A 25585-nucleotide genomic window follows, 5' to 3' on the forward strand; every position below is an offset into this window, starting at 1 on the left:
TCCAGGATTCTACTAATTCTCTGTTGTCTTCTCTCCGGGGTATTGATGAAAAAAACTTCACTTTTAGTCCAATTGATAAGCTGACTCGAATCAAAGGCAAACTTACAAAGAGTACTCTACAAAATTTTAGCTTCAGAAATACTAGATTCCCCCATGATAATAGTATCATCAACAAATTGTTGATGTGAACAAACAAGATCCGCAGAGGAAGGGTGGAGACCCTTAAAGGAGCCTTGCAAACCAAATTTTCCATACTCCTTCCAAAACATTTTGCCATAATAATGAAGAGGATGGGGGAAATAGGATCCCCTTGCCTAAGACCTCTAGATTCCTGGAAAAAAGGAGAAGGTGAACCATTGTTAAGGACAGCAAAAGAAGCGGAGGTGATAAGTTGGGTGATGAGATCCAAAACTCTGGGTGAGAAACCAAAAGACATGAGAACCTTCAAGAGAAAAGACCAATCAACCCTATCATAGGCTTTGGAGAGATCAAGCTTAAGGATGAGACCCTGCTTCTTAGCTTTAACAAGAGAGTGGATGTTCTCATGGACAGTAATAATAGAGTCAAGAATTTGACGACCAAGGACAAAACCATTTTGCTGGTGATTAATAAGAGCAGGAAGGACATAAAGCAATCTGGAAGTAAGAACCTTAGAGATAATCTTATAAAAGGAATTGCAAAGACTGGTAGGTCTAAATTTGTCCATAGAGTCAGCGCCTTGAGATTTGGGAATGAGAGCCAGAAAAGTGCCATTGATTTCTTTCAAAAGTTTCCCAGCCCCAAAAAATTCCTTGACTCCATTGGTAACATCTTTCCCGACAATGTCCCAGAAATCTTGAAAAAAGAACATTGGAAAACCATCCGGGCCCAACGCTTTGTTACCATCAAAGGAGAAGACATCATTTTTGATTTCCTGATTAGAAGGAATGGAAGAAAGGGAGGCATTCTTATGATCATCAATGAGACAATGGATGTTAAGAAGAAAAGAAGATTGAGCTTCAACATCCAATCTATTATCCCTCTTTAGCAGTTCCGAAAAAAACCTTTTAGCTTCCTTTCTAACTTCCTCCTCCTTGATAATCTCCCCTTTATCCACCACAAGTTTGGTAACCCTATTGACTGCTTTATGCTTGATAGTCGACATGTGGAAGAATCTTGTGTTCCTATCTCCTTCCTTAAGCCAGATGCATCTGGATCTTTGCTTCCAAAAGGATTCCTCTTTGGCAATGATATCATGATATTTTTTTAGAGTCTCATTCTCATCAGCAATGGACACAGTTCTGAAACCATCTTTCTAGATTTGAGTTTGTATTTCTTTGAGGTCTTCCTGGACTTTTCTTTTGGCCTCAAAAATGTTCCCAAAGCTAGATTTATTCCAGATTCTTATGTTGTCCTTTACACTCTTAAGCTTCTTAACAACTCTATACATAGCAGTTCCCTCAACTTGAATGCTCCACCATTTATGGATATTACTTTTAATGTCTAGGTGGAGGCTCCACATTTTTTCAAATCTGAAGGGGAAGTTTCTCCTTATGTTGATGGAGTCAGCAATGAAGGTGATGGGAAAATGATCTGAACCAACCCGATTGTGGGTCGACAGAGAACAAAAATAATGACTAAACCAGTCATCGAAAATGAGAGTCCTATCAAGAAGAACTTGGATAAGATCATTACTAGTTCTCCTGTTAGTCCAAGTATAATTACATCCATGTATTTCCAAGTCATTGAGGGCCTGAGAGTTAATGAAATCCATAAGGGCCAACCTGCTTTCTAGCTGAGGGGCGCTTCCTCCATATTTTTCCTCCTCTCTCAAAGGAGTATTGAAGTCTCCCATAACCAGCCAGCTAAGATTCTTGAAGCTGTCCCTAGCTTGAATAAGTTTTTTCCAAAAGGAATTTCTAGCCTTCAAAGTGTTGGGAGCATAAATGTTGGTGAGGACCCATGAAGTACCATCTTTTAGGTGCTCAAATTTGATACATGAGAAATTGTTGTCCTGGATGATAACTTGCCCTTTGATAGAATTAAGATTCCAAATGGTTGCTATGCCTCTTGAAGCACCTTCAGAGCTGCCGCCATTGACATTTCTGTTTTTGAAAAACTTCAATGATTCAACTTTCTCTTTACTCATTTTGGTTTCTTGAATTAGAAAGATATCAGGTTTACTATCCCTTATAATGTTCCTGATAATGTCATGCTTACGGGGGTTATTAAGTCCCTTAATATTCCAAGAAATAATCTTCATAGATACTTACCAATTCCTAACTCCTTAAGAATCTTCTGGGTTCCATTTGCAATGTTCTTGATGGCCTCCCTGATTCTAACTGTGTGATTAGAGGGATGACCTGGGGAGGAGGAGGTATACCTGACATCCACTTGAGCTATTCTGCTAGATTTCCTTAGAAGAGAAGTCGAGGGAGTAGTTCCCTTCCTTATTCCTTTGCTTTGGTATTTTCCATTCAGCGTCTATCTCAGGAGCCGCTACCAGCTTGTTTGGGATTTTGGTATTTTCCTATTGTGTTAATTTTATTACAATGGAGAAATTAAAAATTCAATAAGAGAAGTGACAACTACATTAATAATAAATAAATAACATTTCCATATAGTTAGGAGATGGCCAAATGTACACCAACGTAAATGAGTTTCATTTTTATTGATGAAGAATCTTACTTGTTTGTGAGTAACAATATCAAGATAATAAGTGTCAATAACAATATCAAGATAAAGATAATTTGTTATTTTGTTTTTAATTTATTAGCTTATATCTTCTTCTCCTCTTACAAAATGCTTGTCCAACATGTAGGATGAGGAGACCTACCATTACAAGAACAAAAAAATCATCAATGCCAATATATAATGACTAGTAGTGTAAAGTTGTTTTATGATTGCTACCTGAGTTCAATAGTTCTCAAATAGTTTTTTGTTGGGTTTCTACTAGATAGCTAGTTTAGAATTTCCCTATAGTTGGATAAGCCTTTATGGAGGTGGTGATGCATCTAACACTATAGGTAAGTGAATTATTGTTATGTTTTTAGAGGATCATGCCACATCTTAGGGAGACAATGATGCATTTAACACTATGGGTAATTGATTATTTATTATAAAAATTTTAAATCTTCTATGAACTTATGGGATTTTCATATTCTTTGTTGCATGGGTGTAATATAATAGAGAGAAAGCCTATTAATGGTATTGTGTACTATAAGTTTGCTATAGTGTTCATAACAATATTTATAAAGGACTTAAAACATATAACTATAATGTCTATCTATGTTACAAGCTTGTCTTTTAAATGACAATCGTATAATTGTATTGTCTCTAGCTACAAGCTTGTCTATTATGGTTGTCATATAACTTTTAAAATTTCATTGTAGCAGAATGCATTGTCAATGCTTGCTATCACCACAAATTAGACTAATAATCTATTCTTTCTATTATAAACTTTTCAATTATAAATTGAATCACCCATATCTGATTTTTAAAAATATATTATTATAAAACATAATTATATAATATTCTATTTTAACTCTCCTTTGAAATATTCATATAACTTTTAAGATTTCATTGTAGTAGAATGTGTGTACAATGCATGTTACCACCACAAATTAGATGAATAGTGTATTCCAATCCCAAAATTTGATGGTCATCCCTACCCATCATATGAAAATTTTATTATGGTTTGACCATTTGGATGTCTTTCATTTTATGTTTTAATAAAAGTATAATTTATCAAAAAAAAATTAAATTTATGAAGAATTTTATTTAAAATTTTCTATATTTAAATAGTTTTTATTGATTTTATTTAAGATTTGATTGAATTAAGATGGAATATATTAAAATAATAATAATTTAATCCCTAATAAGACAAAAAAAAAATTACTTTTATACATCATAGTCATCAAAGTTCAAGTTTTTTTTATTTGTAAAGGGAAAAATCTTCTCAAAAGATAAAATTTCACAATAATTTATTTATTTCATTGGTAAAAAGCAAGATATGGAAGATCAAAATTTTAAGCATTTTATTAGCAAATAAATATAAAAATAAAAATTAGAACCTAGAAAGTTGAAACAATATACAATCTTGTGATCACATTAGATGAAATAGTATTGGAGCCATGATATATGCAAAGTGAATATCATTGAAGATATAATCCAATATAGAAGTTCAATTGACAATCTCATAACTATTTTAATCTCACATACCTTTAAACTATATCATAAGCCTTTCAATTAAATATATAAATTTATTAAAATCCATAATTGTATGAGTTATGAAGTATATACCTTTAACTTCACCTATGAGCAAACACATATTAATATATAAAAGAAAATGTAGATACAATTTTATTTCATTTTATTTTTTAAACTTTTCATTACTTAAACGACTATAACTATTAGTAATAGATATCAAGATCTTAAATTTTACATATTAGAGTAAGAATCTAAGTTCATAATAAAAAGTATTTAAGACATTCTTGTTTAAATATTCTACATTTCTAAATTCGTAATAAAAATTATTTTAAAAAATATTCTATATAAGAAACAATTGTATAATAATTTATGATTTTATAAAAATATTATATATCAATGTATCAGATCTAATACATTTTAAAGCAATCTAAAATTTTAAAAGCAGTCCTATAGATTATCAAATCATCAAATTCCAGATCCATTCTTCCTATAACAAACTTTTCAACATTTTTTTTTTTAAATCTCTATTGTCAAATATATTAAAATATTAAAAACTAATCACTATTCCACACTCATTTTTATTGGTTGATCAAAACTTTAATAAACAATAAAATAAATTTAAGCGGAATTTACTAAGAAAAAAAAACCTGTCGCCTTCAAAGGTATGTTGTTGGAAAACATGTTGGGTGAATAAGGCAAGAATAGATTGAATCAAATGAATGATCTGTAAAACTTATTTAATATATATTTTTTTGTCAACACAATGTGGGGCTCACAATCCATGCTGCATTCCACTATGTAGAGGAGCTCTATATCAAATTCAAAATTAATATTTTTCATATTGTTCACCTATAAAATTTCTACTTACTATATTCCGTTTCATTGAATTCACATGGTTTAAAATCACAAATCATCTTGTATTTTAAATGTTGGTTGAACTTAAGCTATGATATAATTGGGATGTATGTATGCTTTTAACTTTTTATTAAATATTTAAATAACAACTTTTGAAAATATTGTAGTGGGGTGAAACGGTGGAATTATGTACCATGCCCTTAGCAAGTTTATAGTTGAATTTGGTATATAATTTTTTTATTTTTTATTTTATTTTTTATTTGTTATTTTACAGAATATATATATATGTGTGTGTGTGTGTTATTTAGTGTTATTGTATTTAATGATATTATTATTTATTTGAAATGATATCACGTCTTAATCTAGGATTCTAAGTGCATTATCAAGACATACATCATCTTATGAATACTCCAAGTTTCTCTCTCTTTGATCTAGTTAATTGTTGTTGAATCGGTTCACCTAGGGGTTTGTCTAAGGAGAACATCATCCTTGCTTAATAGATTATCAAACGATATCTATAGACATACTCCTCTTTAGACAAAGATGTAATGAGTTAGATGAATATGTAACAATCATTCATTTTTTCCTAGTTCATTTCTATGGATTTAAAAACATATGAGTGTGGTGTCCATAGCTACAAACTTATCTTTTAGATGGTCATTATGGTTATCATATAATCCATTCTTCCTATCATCAACAAACTATTTTTAAAATATGCTATCATAAAAAGAATTAATTATTTAATAATATCTATTTTTAACTCTACTACTAAAGTAAGCTAGTTGAAACAAATATGTGTTGATATACAATAAGACATATTAAGGCTGGGTACCTTGGAATTGAAGGAGAGTGAACTATATTTGATGTGATGATGTGACAAAGGTCTGAAAAAATGGTAGTTAAGGACTAGATTATAAATCAAATATTAGAGTTAACTAATTTCAAAGCAATTGGGTGTTTGGGATGTGATCGCTACATCAATTATGTCTTGAGGTATGATGTTGTCCAAATTCATACCTTCTTTTTATTTGCGAAAAATGGATATTAGGTGTTTGCAACACTTTATTCGCTTAATGTTATTTGAAGCAAGTGAAATAACCATGATCCTAAAGAACATCATGGGGTTCACTATGCAAGTTTTGAACTTTAGGGCTTTTCTTGCACTTTAATCAACCTTGAGGCTAAATTAATAGTAAAAATAAGTGTGATAATATGGTGGGAATGAATTTCAGTGTAGTGTGACAATTGATGCCACTGAGTCAATTATTGATTATTGTGAGGTAATGCATGATTTTATTGGAGAGTGTCCTTAGAGTGTGTTTTTACAATGAATACCATTTGATTATAGAGGGAAATATTGTTTGCTAATGTTTGACAAAGGATGTCTAAGGTAGTGATGTACTTGCAAAAGAAGAAACACTTTGATACCATTTCAAAATATGTTTTTTGATCATTTGATGATGCACGAATGCCTTAGGACGATGTCTTTAAATACATAACCCACATAATTTCAATTTTGGCACTTATGCAAACAAGTATTGATTAGATCCTAAGAATGAGTCTTGGATTGTGGGCATTCAAAAGTTCAATGTGGGGGACATGATCATGCCTTGTCTTGTTTAAGGACAAAATTGTAAGCACAATCTTATCAAGCACACATAGATTGCTAGAGGTTAAAAAATATTATGAATAGAACAATATAGTATGATAAAATGACATGTTGGACCTTGAGTCAATAAATACACTAAAGTAGTCAATTATGTGCTAAAATAATAAATTCAAAACATCAAGTCCAAAATAGTCAATTATACACTAAAATTATAACTCCAAAATAATACAATACAAGAAAAAATACTTACACTTTTCTTCTTAATAATAATTTTTATTCAAAAATATTAAATAAAATAATTCTTTTCTTGAAACATTTTTTTTAAGTGTGTATTTTAATTTATTTACAATTTAAAAAAAAAAATATTATTATTATAATTTCTTTTATTTCTAGATTTTGAAGAATGTTTTTGATATTAAAAGCAACGAAAGCTAGGGCACTATCCCTTAACACAACTCAAAGGTATTCAATGTTAACATCACATTCACAACAAAAAGTTAATCAAAAACAAAAACAAAAAGTCTAAACAAAGTAACAGTAGCGAGATAAGTATCAATAGGGGATAAAACCTCGTAAGTCCAAAGTAGCCATGAAATGAAACACCTAGACCTAGGGACCAGACTTCTAAAACCAACCTGCACAAGGACATTGTCTGAGTCATCGACGAGAAACTCAAAGAGCTCCATGCATGATTCCTTGTCTTCATCCTCCTTTCCTAGGGCCTTATCCTACAACAGACAAAGGGTGGTTGCCGAGATATACATCAGTCTTATGCAAAACTTATTTATGATTGTCAGTTGCTTGTCACAAGTGTCCTATTGTTCTTCATTTCCCTCATCTCCATATTTAGGGCTTGTAGTTCCACATTCACCCCTTGGCTCTCCAGCTTGTTTCTTAGCTCGTGTACTTCTCGTTTTAGGGTCTGTAGCTCACCATCCACCGACTTGCCGCTCATCTTGGCATTTTCATCTACCTTCAGGGTTTTTTGCACATCCTCAGTAGTTTAACGACTCCTCTTCTCCTCTTTTCCCGCCCCTTTCTTCTTACCAGTCCCTTTCCCCCCCATGTCTTCTCCCTTCACAATGCTAACCAATCTGTCCCCTTCCCTCTTATTGTCCACCTCATCCCCAATATTTAGTTCCAACAATTCAACAAGGTCCACCTTCTCCATCTCTTCTACAAGGTCCACCGTGTCCACCTCTTCAACAAGGTCCACCTTATCCAACTCTTCTGCAAGGTCCACCTTCTCCATGTTAATTTCCTAAGAATCTAGAGGAGGGCCAGTGCCAACCAAAATCCTCGTGTCATCACCTACCTTAGCATCCCTCGTCGTCATGTCCTCCTCACCAATCTTCTCTAAATTCTTATTCCCACCATCACCTTCTCAATGTCCTCTTCAAACTCATTAGCAATTTGTTTGTCTCCTTTCTTGTCGCTCTCATCACGAGAGGCAATCATTTGTGATTGCCTCCTCCCTTTAATCTTGACATTGGGGTCCTCTTTCTCATTCTCTTTAGAGCTGGAATTGTTGATGACAATTCACTTCCTTTTACCCAAGGATTTTCTCTTGCCCTTAGAGCATGTGGGTTTTTTCTCTTTGAGAGTGCTAGCAATAGGTGAGGAAAATGTGGGAGGGCCAAGTTCAGTGATAGTCATAGAGGAGGAAGTAATGAGTGGAGAGGTAAAGGCTTCACCCAAGAGCTCGAAGATTATGGGGGAAGCAATGCCACTCGCATAGGTAGCTAGAGGGTGCGAAGTATGAAGTGGGGTGTGGAACATCATAATATTTCTAGGTGGGCATAAGGAAAGATGGTAGGAATAAACTTTGTAAATTAGACCCTGGTGGAGAGGAATGGACCTTTTATCTTCATTTTTTGGGTCCAAAGCTTCCTTGATGGAGCTTTCGAGAGAGTGGAGCAGATAGAAGGGAAGACAAATGGTGTCATTGTTCTTAAAATGATTTATCGGAGGCATGTAATAGTAATAAAAAAACTTTTGATGACCCTCAAGGGTAAAATATTTCATAATCATGAGGCATACCTAGTTCCATGAGTGTGGTCATTCTTCCATGGCAAAGCTACCCTACAGTTTAATAGGGGCTTCCTTCCCCTTAAAGAAATTATTAAGGATATCACTATTAACAACATGACTAGTAATCTTCCATCTCCCTCCCTCCAAGGAAAAGCCCATATCTTGGGCAATAAACTCCTCAAAGACTTCAAACAAAATCCCCCCTAAAACAACCCTTATGTTGGTCCAGGATGTGGAAAATTGGACCGAAAGTTGCTCATCAAACCCTTTCAAGCTCTCCAAATATTCAGCCACCCCTCCCTCCAAATAGTAATGCCAAACAAGGGGGTTGTTTTTGAATTCGTCTGGCTTGTCTCTCATAGCACACTCTATCAACACCCATAATGGACTCGGAGAGATTATCACATAAAACTAGAGACATGAACCCTTTTTTCAACAATGATAACAAAAATAGAACATCAACTTTCTAAAATGGGCATTGCATTTTCATTATTGTTTTGATTCCCAAAATCGTGCAATTACTTCTCCTTACCCCCAAATTATGTGGCACATGCAAAAGGTAAACCTTACCTTGAGATGGGATACCCAAATTTAAATTTGTCATCTTTCCTTTTGGGGGGATTAAAATATCATCATTGCCCATTTACCCATGTGTCCAGTAAAGCCTAGTCGAATTCATCAAAGCACAATCTTTCGAGAAAGTCATGTAATCCACAATACAACCAAAGTGCCTTGTCAACAAGAGCAGGTAGAAGTAATGCCACGTCATGATGATGAATTGGCCACCAAGGTCATCGTTCCAGCCTAGTATCCCACATCATATTTATATCATTCCTTATCAATGCCAATTTAGGCCAATTCAAATTCAAAAGCTCCCACCTTCTCCAACCAAAACGATCAAACTGAAGGAGGCAGACTCTAATACAAAGAGTACTACCCATGGGAACTTTGATTAAGACACTCTCCATTCAAGAGTAGTTGGACATTATTTGGGAGGGATTCCATCCTCCTCCAACATCTCAATCCTTCAATTTGAAGACCAAGCGCAACTAAAGCATCTACCACCTTGTTTCTCTCTCTCTAAACATGACCAATCTCGAAGGAGTTGAAACCTAGAGTTAACCTATGGATGTCTCTAATTGTGCCATCAATAGACCAATTGATTATGTTTAGTCCTTTGACAACATCAATAATGAGTTTGGAGTCAACTTCAATGGTGATGGATCACACTCCAATAGATAGGCCTATCCTAAGACCCCAAGCTGAGGCCATATGCTCAGCTTGATTGGTAGTGCAACCATTAAAATTGCTAGTGTAGGCAGCTACCATTTTGCCAATATGTGATCTTAGGACACCCCTAGCAACAACCAAACCCTGGGACTGTCTAATAGCACCATCAAAGTTCAATTTGTACTAGCCATGTCTAGGTGGTTGCCATTTGGTGTTCATCCTAGTCATTCACTTGGTGTTGTCAAAGGTTGCAAAGGAGTGGGGAAGGCCCTAGTGCAAGGCCACTTCAACACCTAAATGAGTAGGGGGATAAGAACTTGAGGGCTTGACGTGGGTGACTAAGAGATTCTCCAATAGGAGCTTGAGGAAGGACCTAAAAACCACATCAACATGGTTCTCCACACCATGAAAGATCCTATTATTCCTTTCTTTCCAAATACTCCATCCCAGATGGGGTGGAATTTACCTCCACAATTGACTGATAAGAGGGTAAATTGTTGACCCCTTCCACTCTATGATCAAGTGTACCAAATTCTCATTCATATTCCAACATAGATTCAATCTCTGGAACACCATCCCCTAAAGGAATCTAGAAAAATTACAATGAAGAAGCAAATGAGAGGTGCTCTCTCAAACCTCCATTTTGCACATAATACATCTATTCGAAAGTTGAAATCCCCTCTTGATGAGATTATCTTGGGTAAGGATTTTATTATGAAGAGTTGTTCACTAGATTAAATTGATTTTGGGATTGGGAATGACCTGATTGTTCTAGGTATTCCTCCACCAATCTGGAGAATTGTTATCTTTAAGAAGGCAATGATAATAAGATTTAACTATGAAATCCCCCCCAAGATTTAGTTGCCATATAAATTTGTCCTCATGGGGAAAAAAGGGCAATTTGAATTGTTTAAGCATGTCTTGCACCTCCAAAACATCACATAATAGGTGGGGTTGATTATGGCAACAAAGGGTGATATGCTTCCAATAATTATTGGGAGCAAGGTAATCTCCAACCCATTGCCCCAAAAAGGCTTTAGCACAATCTTGTAATATCCCGAGGGAGGGGAAGGAAGCCAATGGTTTGTCCTTAATTCAAGTATCTTCCCAGAAAAAGATGCTACCCCATTACCAACAAGCTATTTTAGACCCAAAGAGATAATGATCCTGCTCTTGAGAACAGTATTCTAGATCCTAGAACCATTGGGGAGCCCCTCTAAATTTAGTATTTTGTAGAACTTTTCCTGATGAAGATACTTAGTACTCATAATATGGCACTAGTCAGCTTTGTAAAGAGCTAGTTTCCATCCAGTTTTAGCCATGAGGGATTTGTTAAACTATGAGATTTTCCTAATTCCCAATTCTCCCTTATCTTTCGAATAGAAAACCTTGTCCCATCCAACCAAGGCCAACCTCTTCTTCTTTTCCATGCCCATCCAAAGGAAGGTCCTTTGGATTCTCCCAAACTTCTCAACCATGGAGGCTAAGATCTTAAACAAGGAAAGGAAGTAGATATGGATCCCTTGTAGAGAGGAAGCCAAGAGCTGGAGCTTGCCAACACTACTAAGGAGTCTACCTGATGTAGGAGCATCCTTGGTTCATGGCAATCTAGCATCAACAAAAACATTTTCTTTTTCAGTTTGTTTCTTGTTTAACAGTTTTGGCATTTATTTCTGCGATTCTTTGCATTTGCTCACCAGATCTTGCAGAGCTGGATTTTGTTCGTGGACATGTTCATCTACATTATCCTAAGTCTGCGGGATATTTGGATCTTTTTTTTGGCAAGTTATCGCTTCCAGAATCTGAGACAGTTTTCTGGCTTAGAACACCAGAATTGCTTGGACCTATTTTCTATTGGTGAATCTTGTGGATCATCTCAGTAGCTTGTGGAGCTTCAGTTTGTTGTTTCCAATGTTCATTGACATGTGGCTAACCTTCCCTTAGGTCCGCACTTCATTCTATGGATTTTTCAGAAGGATCTCCTTGGCGGAGGCCGACCTTGTTGTTTTACATGTTTCATCTTGTTCATCAACATTTGTTTCATCTTGGGTCGACGTGGATCATATAAATCAATGCAATTAACCATATAGAATTCAACTCTGAGTATAGGGAAGAATAATCATAAGGTTAGGAGGTTCGAAGTTGGCTCACATTCTTTCTTGAGCCCGGATATTGTAATGAGCATGTATGTAATCAGGCCTATGTGTCAAATCTTGTGAGTCTGCATGTTGCCAATAGATTGTAATTGATTTTCAAGATATAATAGTCTTTTCTACATTGTCTCCATCATATTGTGTTGCTTATGTTGTGTTAACTCTTGCTGCATGGTCCAGACTATTCTCTTTGAGGACTCTCCCTGTCGTGATTGCACCAAGTGGTATTAGAGCAAGTTTTTGTTTTGGAGATTGCACAGTCCTGTAAGATTTTGTTGTAGGGTGGCAGATTGAGGATCCGCATTGCAGCTGCAGAGGAATAGCGTGAAGATGGCGTGAAGAGGAAATGTTAGAGGTGGTGGAGCGCGTGGAAATGTAGACCATGCTATGATGGAAATGTTGAGAGGAATTGAAGCCTAGTTGGAAGCTGTCGAAATGGCCCAGAGAAGAGATCGACATGTTGCATATGTGAGTGATGATGAATAAGAAGAAGAAGTAGCTGGAGAACAAGGAGCAAATCCCCTAGCGAATGATCTAGATAAAGAAAGGTTTATAAGAGAATTGTCAAGAATGAATACCAGACCACATTTCACCCCATTGGATTATGATGGAAAGTTGGATTCAAATGAATTGCTAGATTGGATCACGAAGATGGAAAAGTATTTTGATTTTGAAGTCCGTGAAAGATAAGAAGGTAAGATATGATTGCACTAAGTTGAAAGGTCATGCAACCCTTTGGTGGGAATATTTGCAAGTAGATAGACATAGAAGAGGTAAAGAGAAGATCAAATCTTGGGAGTGGATGTTTAGCAAGTTGAAATCAAAGTTTATGCTTGTTGATTATCAAGTGAATCTGTTTCAGAAGTTGCAGAACCTAAAGTGGAAGGAATCTAGTGTGAAGGAGTATACCAAAGCATTCTACAAGTTGAATATTAGATCCAGACATATTGATGATGAGATCGAACAAATTGCTAGGTACCTAATGGGTTATAGATGTCTATACAAGATGAACACAATCTAATCAAGTTGTTGAGTGTTGAAGAAGCTTATCAATATGCCCTGAAAGCTTAAGAGAAGTTGAACAAAAGACATGAGCATAAACAAAGAGGTAGAGGTGGAAGGTTTTCTGGAGGAAGATTTCAAGGAGGAAGAAGCTATTCCAAAGTAAGAGAACCTTGTACATATCTAAATAAAGACAAGGAAGTTAGTAGAGAGGGAAGTGCATACTGGAGGGATGATAGAAACTTTTACTGGAGAAGAGAACCTAATGGTTACTAGAATGAGGGTTATGGAAAAGATGACAAAAGACAAGATAAAAGAGTGTTTAGAGGAACCCGCTTTAAGTGCAGAGGATAAGGACATTGTTCTTTTGAATGTAAGAAGACTAAGAACACTGGAAGGACAACATTAGTGGAAGAAGACCATACCGGATCAACTAATCAACTGAAAGATGGAGAATTATTGGTGATGAGGAGAGATTTGTGTCATACTGGAGAGGATGAAGAATCCTTGCGAATGAGGAATTTGTTCAAGACCAGATGTAAGGTATTCGGTAAGTGTTATAAAGTTATTATTGATAGTGGTAGTTCAGATAATCTTGTTTCAGAAGAGATGGTGAATAAGCTGAAGTTGGAAAGATTGAAGCACCCCAACCTTATCAAATAGCATGGATTCAAGATGATCATAAGATACTAATAAATTAAAAATGTTTGGTGAAATTGAAAATTGGATCTTATCATGATGAAGTTTTGTGTGATATTATGCCTATGGACATTTGTCATATCTTGTTGGGTAGACCTTGGCAATTTGATATACATGCAATAAATGATGGGAGGAAAAATATATACACCATTGTTGCAAATGGGATGAAGAAGACTTTGTTGCCCTTGGAGGAGCCTTTGAAGAGTGAAGTTTGTACAAGTGCTAGAATCTATTTGGTGGATGGAAGGAAATTCCTAGATGGGATGAATCATGAGAATGTATGTTTTTCTATAGTTCCTAAGAAGATTAAAGATTTGGAGCATGCAAAAGAACAACCAGAGGAGATAAAGGAGTTGTTGAAAGAGTATGAAGATATCATTTTAGATAATGTACCTGATGGATTACCCATGTGAGAAGTACCAGTCATTGCATGGACCTAATGCCTAATATAGCAACCCACCCAATAACACCGACATAGAATGAGGAATTGAACAGACAAGTGCAAGAATTGTTGAGGAAATGTTTGATTAGAGAAAGTTTGAGTCCTTGTGCAACACCAATAATGTTAGCACCTAAGAAGAATGGAGAATGGAGGATGTGTACCGACTCTAGAGCAATAAACAAGATCATAGTGAAGTATAGATTTCCTTTTCCTAGGATGGATGACATAATGGATTGTCTGAGTGGAGCCAGATACTAGACAAAGATAGACTTGAAGAGTGGATACCATTAGATCAAAATCAGAGAAGGAGATGAGTGGAAGATAGCATTCAAGACAAATGAAGGACTGCATGAATGGTTGGTGATGTTGTTTGGATTCACTAATGCACCAAGTATTGTCATGAGGTTGATGAATGAGGTATTGAAGAAATTATTGGGTAAGTTTGTTCTTGTATATTTGGATGACATTTTGATTTTCAATAAGACCAAGGAAGAGCATATGTTGCATTTGAGACAAGTTTTGTAGAAGTTGAGGGAAGAAAAGTTGTTGATAAACATTAAGAAGTGCAGTTTCATGAAGGAAGAGTTAATATATTTTGGATTTGTGACATTTGTGAATGGATTGAAGATGGATCCTGAGAAGGTAAGAGCAATTGTTGAATGGCCTACACCGAAAATCATTGGAGAGGTAAGATCATTTCATGGATTGGCTAGTTTCTACCATAAGTTTATCAAAAATTTCAATTCAATTTGTAGCCCTATGACAAAAACAATGAGAGGAGATAGGAAATATTTCAAGTGGACAACCAGAGTAGGAGTTTTGAATTGCTAAAGCAGAAGGTGACAAAGCAGCTTGTGTTGGCTTTACCAGATTTTAGCAAAGTATTTCAAGTGGATTGTGACGCAAGCGAGAATGTAGCTGGAGCAGTGTTAAGTCAGGAAGGAAGATCAGTAGCATATTTCAGTGAGAAGTTGAATGATGCGAGAAGGAGATATTTTGTGTATGGTAAAGAGTTTTATACCATAATTCAAGCATCGAAGAAGTGGAGACATTATTTGTTGTCTAAGGAGTCTGTGTTGTATACTGATCACCAAGCTTTGCAGTATTTGAACAATGAGAGTAAGTTGAGTCAGAGACATATGAGATGGGTGGAGTTCTTGCAGAGTTAAACATTTGTGTTGAAGCATAGAAGTGGGAAGTCAAATAGAGTTGTTGATGCATTAAGCAGAAGGAGGAATTTGCTGACAGAGATGAGAGTGGAGGTATTAGGTTTTGAGGAATTGAAGAACTTGTATGAGGATGACCCAAAATTTACGGAACCTTGGAAAGCTTGTAAGGAACCAATTATGATGGATAAAAGTAAGTGCTTGGACTATTTCATTCAAGACATGAGTTATTGTTTAGAGGAATTCAGTGGTGTATACCTAGGAGTTCTATGAGGGAAATCCTAATAAATGAGAAGCATAGTGGAGGATTAGCCGGACATTTTGGTGTTCATAAGATGGTGGCATTGATTAGTGAGAACTATTTTTGGCCAGATTCATAAGGATGCAAGGAAATTTGTGCAAAGTTGTAGGATTTGTCAACTTGCAAAAGGTAATAGTTAGAATGTTGGATTGTATAAGCCTTTGACAGTTCTGAAGAGACCTTGGGAGGACATAAGCATGGATTTCATACTTGGATTGCCTAACACACATAGATGAAATGATTCTATAGTTGTGGTAGTGGATAGATTCTCGAAGATGACACATTTCATACACTGTAAGAAGACAATAGATGCAGTGCATGTTGCTGACCTATTTTTCAAGGAGGTGGTGAGATTACATGGATTACCTAAGAGCATAGTTTCTAACAAAGATGTGAGATTACATGGATTACTTAAGAGCATCATTTATGACAAAGACACTAAGTTTGTTGGATATTTTTTTAGAACACTTTGGAAGAAGATGAAGACAAAATTGAAATTTAGTTATAATTTTCACCCCCAGACTGGTGGACATATAGAAGTGGTAAATAGAAGTTTGGGAAATTTGTTGAGATGCTTAGCTGGAGAGAAAATCAGAAGTTGGGACTTGATCCTTGCACAAGAAGAGTTTGCCTACAATAATTAGGTGAACGAAAGTACTGGAAGAACACCTTTTGAGATTATTACCGGAGCATACCCTAGAGGTATATCAGAGTTGAGGGATATCAATAATGAGGACAAAAGGAGTGCTGAAGCAGAAGAATTTGCAGAGCATATGAAGATAGTGCATACTCAGGTTAAACATCATTTGGAGGACATGAACAGTAAGTATAAGGAGAAAGTAGATGAAAAGAGGATATATAAGGAATTTGAAGTTGGCGATGAAGTGATGGTATATCTGAGAAAAGAGAGATTTCTAGTGGGAACCTATAGTAAGTTGCAGATGAGGAAGTTTTGACCTTGTAAGATCTTGAAGAAATTCAGTTCCAGAAATGCATATGAAATGGAATTACTAGAGAGTTTGGGTATTTCACCTATATTCAACATTGTAGATCTACATCAATATCACGAGGCAAAATTTAGTGAGGACAATGTAACAAAATCAAAGAAACAAATACCATGAGGGAACTAGATTAGATTGAAGACATTTTGGACAATAGGATTGGGTGTAGCACCCAGAGCAACCAATACAGAGAGTATCTTGTGAAGTGGAAAGACAAACTAGTTGAGGGTTCATCCTGGATTTCTTAGGTAGAGGTAGACCGTCTTGGTTTTCCTCTAACCCCAACAAAGTGAGAGACTCACTTTTTTTTCAACAACCTCAGATGTTTGATGTAGGAGCATCCTTGGTTCATGACAATCTTGCATCAACCAAAAACATTTTCTTTTTAGTTTGTTTCCTGTTTTACAGTTTCAACATTTCTTTCTATGGTTCTTTGCATTTTCTCATAGGATCTTGCAGAGTTGGATTTTGTTCGTGGACATGTTCATCTACCATATCCTAAATCCGTGGGACATTTGAATCTTTTTCTGATAAGTTATCGCTTCTGGAATCTGAGACAATTTTCTGGCTTAAAACACTAGAACCACTCGGACCTATTTGCTATTGGCGAATCTTGCAGATCATCTCTGTACCTTGCGAAGCTTCAGTTCATTGTTTCCAATGTTCCTTAGCGTGTGGCCAACCTTCCCTTGAGTCCACACTTCATTCTATAGATTTTTCGGAAGGATCTCCTTGGCAAAGGCCAACCTTATTGTTTCACACGTTTCATCTTGTTCATCAACATTTGTTTCATCTTGGGTCGACGCGGATCATTCTAGATCATATAAATCAATGTAATCAAGCACATGGAAGTCAACTCTGAGCATAAGGAAGAATAATCATAAGGTTAGGAGGTCCAAAGTTGGCTCGCATTCTTGCTTGAGCCCAGATATTGTAATGAGCATGTATGTAATCAAGCTTGTGTGTTGAATTTTGTGAGCCCGCATGTTGCCGACAAATTGTAATTGATTTTTATGATATAATACAGTCTTTTCTACATTGCCTCCATCACATTGTGTTGCTTTTGTTGTGTTAACTCTTGCTGCACGATCTAGACTACTCTCTTTGAGGACTTTCCCTCTCGTGATTGCACCACTAGCCTTCCAGCTTGCAAATTTCTTCCACATTCTTTCAAGAATAGAGTTCCAAAAGGTATTAGAGACTTCCTTAAACGTGAGGGGTAATCCAAGGTAACTATCCGGCAGTGCAACAGTCTGGCATCCCTAGATAACTTTGATTTTACCTTGTAGTCTGTCAGCAATATTAAAAAATTTTTGCTCTTTTCATAGTTTCTTTGTTGACCAAAAGCTTCCACATAGTGATTGAGGAAGTTTTTCCATTCCCAAGCTTCCACAATTGAGGCCGCCCCAAAGAGAATAGTGTCATCTACAAACTATTGTAGAACCATGGGTGGAACAATGGATGTAGGTTTGACCCCTTGCAAGGCCCCATTATTAACAAGGGTGATGAAATTTCTTCCAAGAACTTCAACAAGAATAATGAAAAGGCAAGGGACAAGGGATCACCTTGTCGCACCCCCCTAGTCACACCATAAGACTCCCTAGGGACATCATTGACCAAGACAAAGTACTTAACAATAGAGATGAATTCCTTAATTAGGTTGAGCAATTTGTCACCAAACCCAAACTTCCTAAGGAATTTGAGCAGAAAATCCTAGCTCACCCTATCATAAGCCTTGGATATTTCAAGCTTTAAAACCATTCTTGGTTGGCCACATTTATCCATGGAATGAAGGACCTCATGCGTGATAATAACAACATCAAGAATTTGTCTACCTAGGACAAATCCTTTTTTACTATGGTTGATGAGGCCATCAAGAAAAGGCTTAATCTTGTTTACCAAGACTTTAAAGATTGTTATGATTTGGATGTGCCTCATGGATTTTACAGATTGTTATGATTTGAATTTCTCTTTAATTTTAATTAATATATTTGTAGAATCTTTTTTTACTTTTAAAATTATATAAAAATTGAATGATGAGAAAAATTCACCTCCTTAATAAGACTTGTCAATATACTTATATAATTTTATTTATGTATTTAAATATTAATAATTTATATAAATTTTTAATACACAATATTCTTTCAAAAACATGAATTTTTAATATATTTTTTTGAGAAAATACAAGTGAATCTTAAAATAATAAAATGGAGGAATAAACGATACGAGCCCGTAACTACAACTTTGTACGAAAGAAAGTGGAAGAGATGTTTAACATTCCTTAACGAGTTAAAAAGCAAAGTGGTAACTAGTAATTAACTAAATTACTGTCAGACCTCAGACGTGAATATGCCTTATAACGCGGACCGTATGACGTCAAAATTCGTGGTGCAAAAAAACAGGGAAGAATTGAAAAGGGATCCAGCTCACTGATTAGGGTTATATAGTTATATAAAAATATATTTAAGGGATAATGCTGAAATCTACAGATCGGGCTTTATGTGCTCTCCGACCTCTGTGTTTTTAACGAGGGTATTCCACGTCTAAGATTTGGCGCTGCAGATTCCTGGCAGTTGTATCACTCTTCTGTGATTCGTTCTTCTCAAAAATTAGCTTTCAAAGAGGTAAGTTTTGAGCTCTGTTTTATCGAATTTAGTAGACTGTACACTAAAAGGCCAATGATATACCGCCAATCTTGGCCTGATCACGCAAGCTTCATATTGCGAATTATCACTTTATGTATCCAGAATGAGAATTGCAAGATTTGTGGTTAAATAGGGTTCGAACCAGAGTATTTGGATTTGAATCTATAGCTTTAGGGTTTGGATCGATAGCTTTAGGGTTTCGGTGGAAGAGGCGTTGATTTGACTGTTGTAGATTTGAATCTTGAGAAAAGCTTAAATTTATATTTAATTAGTTACTTAGGGTTTAAATTTAGAAGTAGAAGAAGAAAACCTTGGAACAGTATGATGTAGATATATATTAAGAAAGGATCATTGAATTAGGAGATTAAATCGAGAAGAAATAGAAGAAGAGTTTACTGAATCCATATGATGGAGATAGGGATTGACTTTGAAAAGAGTGAAAATATGAATTTTAGTTTGATCCTGATCGCAATCTACTGTATGTGGAGAATGAGTTACTGACTGCTCCCATTTTGATTGATAGGATTCCCGTTTGTGGAATGCAGATTTCTGTGTGAAATGGTTTATGTTTTTCCTGCTAGAGTGAGGAGGATCTGTAGCCATACATCCTTGATTGAACAGTTTTTTTGTCTGAATATAAAACAAGTTATTGAATTGTCTAGAGAAATGATCAGAAAGTGTATGCGACAGCCAAATATGTGATGATGCTCTTAAGTGTCCGGACTCTAGTATATTTTTTTTCTTTTTTGCACGAGAGCTTTGATAAAGCATTTATTGTTTCATATTTTTCGTGTGATTGATGTTTTTTCAGTGCTTTTATGTGTTTGCTTTCTTCGTTTAGCTAACTTGATGTGCTATCTGCATTAATTATGACAAATAGCTGGATTTGAAATGATTATTGAATCAGGAACTAAGATTGTAGATTGGAATTTGGAAATATCTAGTTTAGGTTTTGTTTGATGATTCAGTTTGATCCACTAGCAATATTGTTGAATACCCTCCTATATATAGTGACAAGCATCTGGAAATTTAGACTGTAGCATTGTGATGTACTCCTTGATTGCTACTTTCTTTCCTATGCTAATCATTATCTATTCTTAGTGAACAAAATGCTATTATGTCTTAAGTGAGTCTTTCGCCACGGAAAATTTCATATAAAACAAATCTGTAGCTATACATTATCAATTGAGGAGAGGAAAGAATAGCTGATTTGTTGTAGAATTACTAAAACCTTGCTTAATATGGATACGTTTACTAATTGATGAGGAAATAGAGGGGCAAATCTAAACAGTTTCTACAGTTGTGCTGAATATTGTGTTTCAAATGAGTTTCTAAAATTATTCATTCTTGTTTTGAATTTCATTCTGTGAGTATTGAGTGTATTCTGAGGTCATTTATTGCTTTGTGTTCATTGTTTGTCTGCGTTTCTGTTTGTGATCTGGTTCATTGAGTTTGAAAAATTGAGACACCTGCATTATTGATCAGGTAAAATATGGCCCTTGAGGTTACACAAATTCTTCTTAATGCACAATCAGTTGATGGCTCTGTCCGGAAGCTAGCAGAGGAGAATCTGAAGCAGTTCCAAGAGCAGAATCTGCCAGCTTTTTTGATATCCTTGTCAAGTGAGCTAGCAAATAATGATAAACCTGTGGACAGCCGTAAGCTTGCAGGTTTGATTTTGAAGAATACTTTAGATGCAAAGGAGCCACGCAGAAAGGCTCTGTTAGTACAGGGGTGGATTGCTTTAGATGGGACTGTAAAAAGCCAGATCAAAGGGTGCTTATTGCAAACCCTCTCTTCACCTGTTTCAGATGCAAGGTCTACATCTGCACAGGTTATTGCAAAAATTGCTGGTATTGAGTTACCACAAGGTCACTGGCCAGAGCTCATCAAAGTCTTATTGCTTAACATGGGTAGCCCACAAATAGAATCCCCTGCTCATCTCAAGCAGGCTACTTTGGAAACTCTGGGTTATGTATGTGAGGAGGTCGCTGCAGATGTTCTCGCTCAGGATCAGGTGAATTCTATCCTTACAGCTGTTGTGCAGGGAATGAATTCATCTGAGGGTAATAGTGATGTTAGGTATGCTGCTACTCGAGCATTGTCCAATGCTTTGAATTTTGCTCAGACAAATTTTGATAATGAAGTGGAGAGGAATTATATAATGGAGGTAGTCTGTGAAGCAACATTGTCTCCTGAACGGAGAATTCGGCAAGCTGCCTTTGAATGCTTAGTGCAGATATCTTCAACATATTATGATAAGCTGGCTTCATATATGCAGCATATATTTTCCATCACAGCAAAGGCTGTCAAAACAGATGAAGAACCTGTTGCTCTCCAAGCAATTGAGTTCTGGAGTTCCATCTGTGATGAGGAAATTGATATACAAGAAGAATATGGAGGGGATTTAAGTGGAGACTCGGATTTTCCTTGCTTTTATTTCATTAAGCAGGCACTTCCAGCTCTTGTGCCAATGCTATTAGAGACACTCTTGAAGCAGGAAGAGGACCAGGATCAGGATGAAGGGGCTTGGAATCTGTCCATGGCTGGAGGAACTTGCCTGGGGCTTGTTGCTAAAACTGTTGGAGATGATATTGTTCCCCTGGTTATGCCATTTGTAGAAGAGAACATATCAAAGCCAGATTGGAGACGGCGAGAGGCAGCAACCTATGCCTTTGGGTCAATTCTGGAAGGTCCATCACCTGATAAGTTGACTCCTCTTGTGAATGTTGCTCTTAACTTCATTTTGTCTGCAATGAAAGATCAAAATAGTCATGTGAAGGATACAACTGCATGGACCCTTGGTAGAATATTTGAATTTCTACATGGTCCAATGATGGAGGCACCCATAATTACACAGTCAAATTTCCAACATATTCTTTCAGTGCTAATTGAGAGTCTTAAGGATGTGCCAAATGTTTCTGAGAAAGTTTGTGGTGCCTTGTATTTTCTGGCCCAAGGGTACGAAGATGGGGAGGCAATCTCCTCTCCACTTTCTCCGTTTTTGCAGAACATTATTCAGGCTCTTCTTGATACAGCAGATAGGGATGATGGAAATGAGTCTAGGCTACGGGCCTCAGCATATGAGACCTTGAATGAGGTTGTAAGATGTTCAACAGAGGAAACCTCACCTATCATTATGCAACTTATTCCAGTAATCATGCGCAAGCTCAATGACACACTTGAAACACAAAAACTATCATCAGATGGGAAAGAAAAGCAGAGTGAATTGCAGGGACTTCTGTGTGGTTGCCTACAAGTGATCATTCAGAAATTGAGTGCTTCTGAGTCCAAGTATGGCATTCTGCAATATGCTGATCAAATGATGAACCTTTTCCTAAGGGTATTTGCATGTCGGAGTGCCACTGTTCATGAGGAAGCAATGCTAGCAATAGGAGCTCTTGCATATGCAACAGGTGTGGAATTCGGGAAGTACATGCAAGAATTCTACAGATATTTGGAGATGGGTCTTCAAAACTTTGAAGAGTATCAAGTTTGTGCTATCACTGTGGGTGTGGTAGGTGATATATGCAGGGCTTTGGATGACAAGGTATTGCCTTTCTGTGATGGTATTATGACACAGCTTCTGAAAGATCTGTCAAGCAACCAGCTACACCGATCTGTAAAGCCTCCAATATTTTCTTGTTTTGGAGATATTGCGTTGGCTATTGGGGGCCATTTTGAGAAGTATTTGATGTATGCAATGCCTATGCTGCAAGGGGCAGCAGAGCTATCAGCACAGTCTGTAGGTGCTGATGATGAAATGATTGAATACACTAATCAGTTGCGTAATGGAATTCTAGAGGCATATTCGGGAATTTTTCAAGGTTTTAAAAACTCACCCAAGGCTGAGTTGCTGATACCTTATGCAGGTCACATTTTACAGTTTCTTGAGAGTATTTATCAAGAAAAGGACATGTAAGTATCATCTCATTTTCATTTGGAGGAGATAGCAGTTCTTGGTAGTTATTGATCAGGGATCCTTTAGACATTTATGAATAGTTCAAGCAATTCAATCTTTGAAATTGTTTTTGAATTTCAGGAAAAAAACCTCTAAAGACAGTTTAGTTTTCAGAATTTAATAGAGTTTAATATTGTCATATGTGTATTCAGGGATGAACAGGTGACAAAGGCTGCAGTTGGAGTTCTTGGTGACTTGGCGGACACATTGGGGCCAAATGCAGCACCTTTGCTAAGGCAATCAGCCTTTTACAAAGACTTTGTTGATGAATGCTTGTCATCTAGTGATCAACTGATAAAGGAGACTGCTGAATGGGTTCAAATGACTGTTCACCGAGTTGTTTCAAGCTGATTTATCTGAAATTTCTCGAAATGCATATGGTCGTTTGGGTGCGTCACATTAAAGGTGTTTGGGGTTGCATACTTGTCCTTGTGTCAAATGATGTTTCCACGTGAAGATTGCCAACATTCTAAGGGGTCTTGGGGAAATCATGTTGAGAGCCAGATTTTTGGCTGAGGGGTTTCTGGAATTTGTTCCAACCTCTGCTAACTTTTCATCTATTCTATCACTTGCTGCAAGCTGCAAACATTGTAGTCTTGCTTAAGCTCTGATTGTCACCTGTCCTCAGAGAGCTCATGCTGCATTCACATTAATGAAAGCAGCCCTTAATACTGTTGCTCTGCCAACAGTTAGCATATTCACCTTGCATGCTTTTGCTGTATTTACGGAAGCATAAAGACAGGCTGAAAATGTAGCAGCGGCAATACCAAGATTGCATGAGAGGAAAATTTATCATTGCCTCTGCTGCGTTGCATGTCAACTGGGTCTTAGTTTGTCATGTGCCAGAAAGCACATGGTCGAGACTGATTGGTTAAGGATGTTGTTACTATACATCTGTGAGAAATCAGATTTGCTTTCTCAGGTTCAATGCTGTTGCATTTGCCATGGTCATAGAGTATAAGCGTCTGCATTTGTTACCTTTTATTATCTGTACACTCCTGGTACTCCATTTTCCATTTTCTTTTGGCATTTCTTTTCTATATTTTTTTCTTTTCTTATTGGATGGGTGCAATGGTTTTTTCCAGTTGCATTCTTATCGGGAATGCTTTGAAAAAGCACAGGTTTGCAGAATGAATTTCTGCAATGCATTGCTAATGTAGGTCATATTCATTCTTTCTTTTCTTTAGAAAGCTTATTTCATATCTGCTCGCTTTTTCATGTCAACTATAGTGTGGCTAGATTGATCCGTCTTCTATCTGCTCTCACATGCATGTCAATGTTGACCAAAGAGCTAGACGTTGTTGTGGATTAGATGGCTCCTCCTACATTTTGAAGGATACTTGAGTCATGCCATATTGTTTTGACTATGGCTTGGAATGCTGATCTTGACCATATTGTGATCTACCCGACTATTGAAACCTTTGATTGGTGTAATGTAATGCAAGTGGTATTGGTTTTGATTGACCACCTTGTGATGGTCAAATAGAAGGGTCGAAGAGGCGTTATCATATTGAAGGATGTTTTGTACCAAATAAGAAAGCTTTGATTTGTATAGTGGGATATGTAAAAATGCTTCATGTAATCCATGTTACTTGTCTACGAGGAATGATGATATTTTTGTTGCAGAATTTATGTTTATACATTCACCTGCAATATCTGGTTGTTTTGGTTATTGTTTCCAACAATTTCACGGCTTTGTGAAGGTTCAAATGATGTTCACCTCTACTTTTTGGTGGGACTTTGCAAGGAGTATCTTGATTATATGATGTATATTCCTTGGTTTGGATATTCACCCACATTCAATCTTGATTTGACTTGTTTGAAAGGCCATGTTAGATTGACAGGTAAGGCAAGATGCGAGAACTGTCAGTTTTGATTTATTAACCCCTCAAATTTATTACAAATTCAGCAGCCACATCATAAGTGTGTGAAGGCTCATATGGTGTACATCTTTACTTTTTTAATGGGCTTCTAGAAGAATTATTTTAGTTTAATTTAATGTATACTTCGATTTGAATGTTAACCTACAATCAAACCTGATTGACATAGTTCAAGGGTCATGTTGCATTGGCAGGTAAGTGAAGCTTGAACAATTTTTATCAATTTTAGCATGTAAACTTCGCCTGTATTCTATTAAGTTCAACAGATTTCAGACGCTAGAACAAATTTCTGGTCTGCATCGTAATATTTTAAATTGTCAATTTTGTATGTAAAGTCCAGAGTAGGAGTTGCTAGAAATTGGTGGTTATTTGGTCCAGAATATCTGGCAATTCTAAAAATGAGTGAGCCACTTAATTCTCTT

At 36.3% G+C, this 25585-nt stretch overlaps 1 protein-coding gene across 1 annotated transcript; it reads left to right on the forward strand.

Moving 5' to 3' along the window:
- The first annotated feature begins 19080 nt into the window (after positions 1–19080).
- On the forward strand, positions 19081–24911 carry LOC131064325 (importin subunit beta-1). Its single transcript, XM_057998431.2, has 3 exons — positions 19081–19301; positions 20808–23240; positions 23436–24911. Exons 2-3 carry the CDS (start codon positions 20815–20817, stop codon positions 23632–23634), a joined length of 2625 nt encoding a protein of 874 aa, XP_057854414.1. The 5' UTR covers positions 19081–19301; positions 20808–20814; the 3' UTR covers positions 23635–24911.
- Positions 24912–25585: the final 674 nt, after the last annotated feature.

The sequence above is a fragment of the Cryptomeria japonica genome, chromosome 3, assembly GCF_030272615.1.
Source record: "Cryptomeria japonica chromosome 3, Sugi_1.0, whole genome shotgun sequence".
Lineage (NCBI taxonomy): Eukaryota > Viridiplantae > Streptophyta > Pinopsida > Cupressales > Cupressaceae > Cryptomeria > Cryptomeria japonica.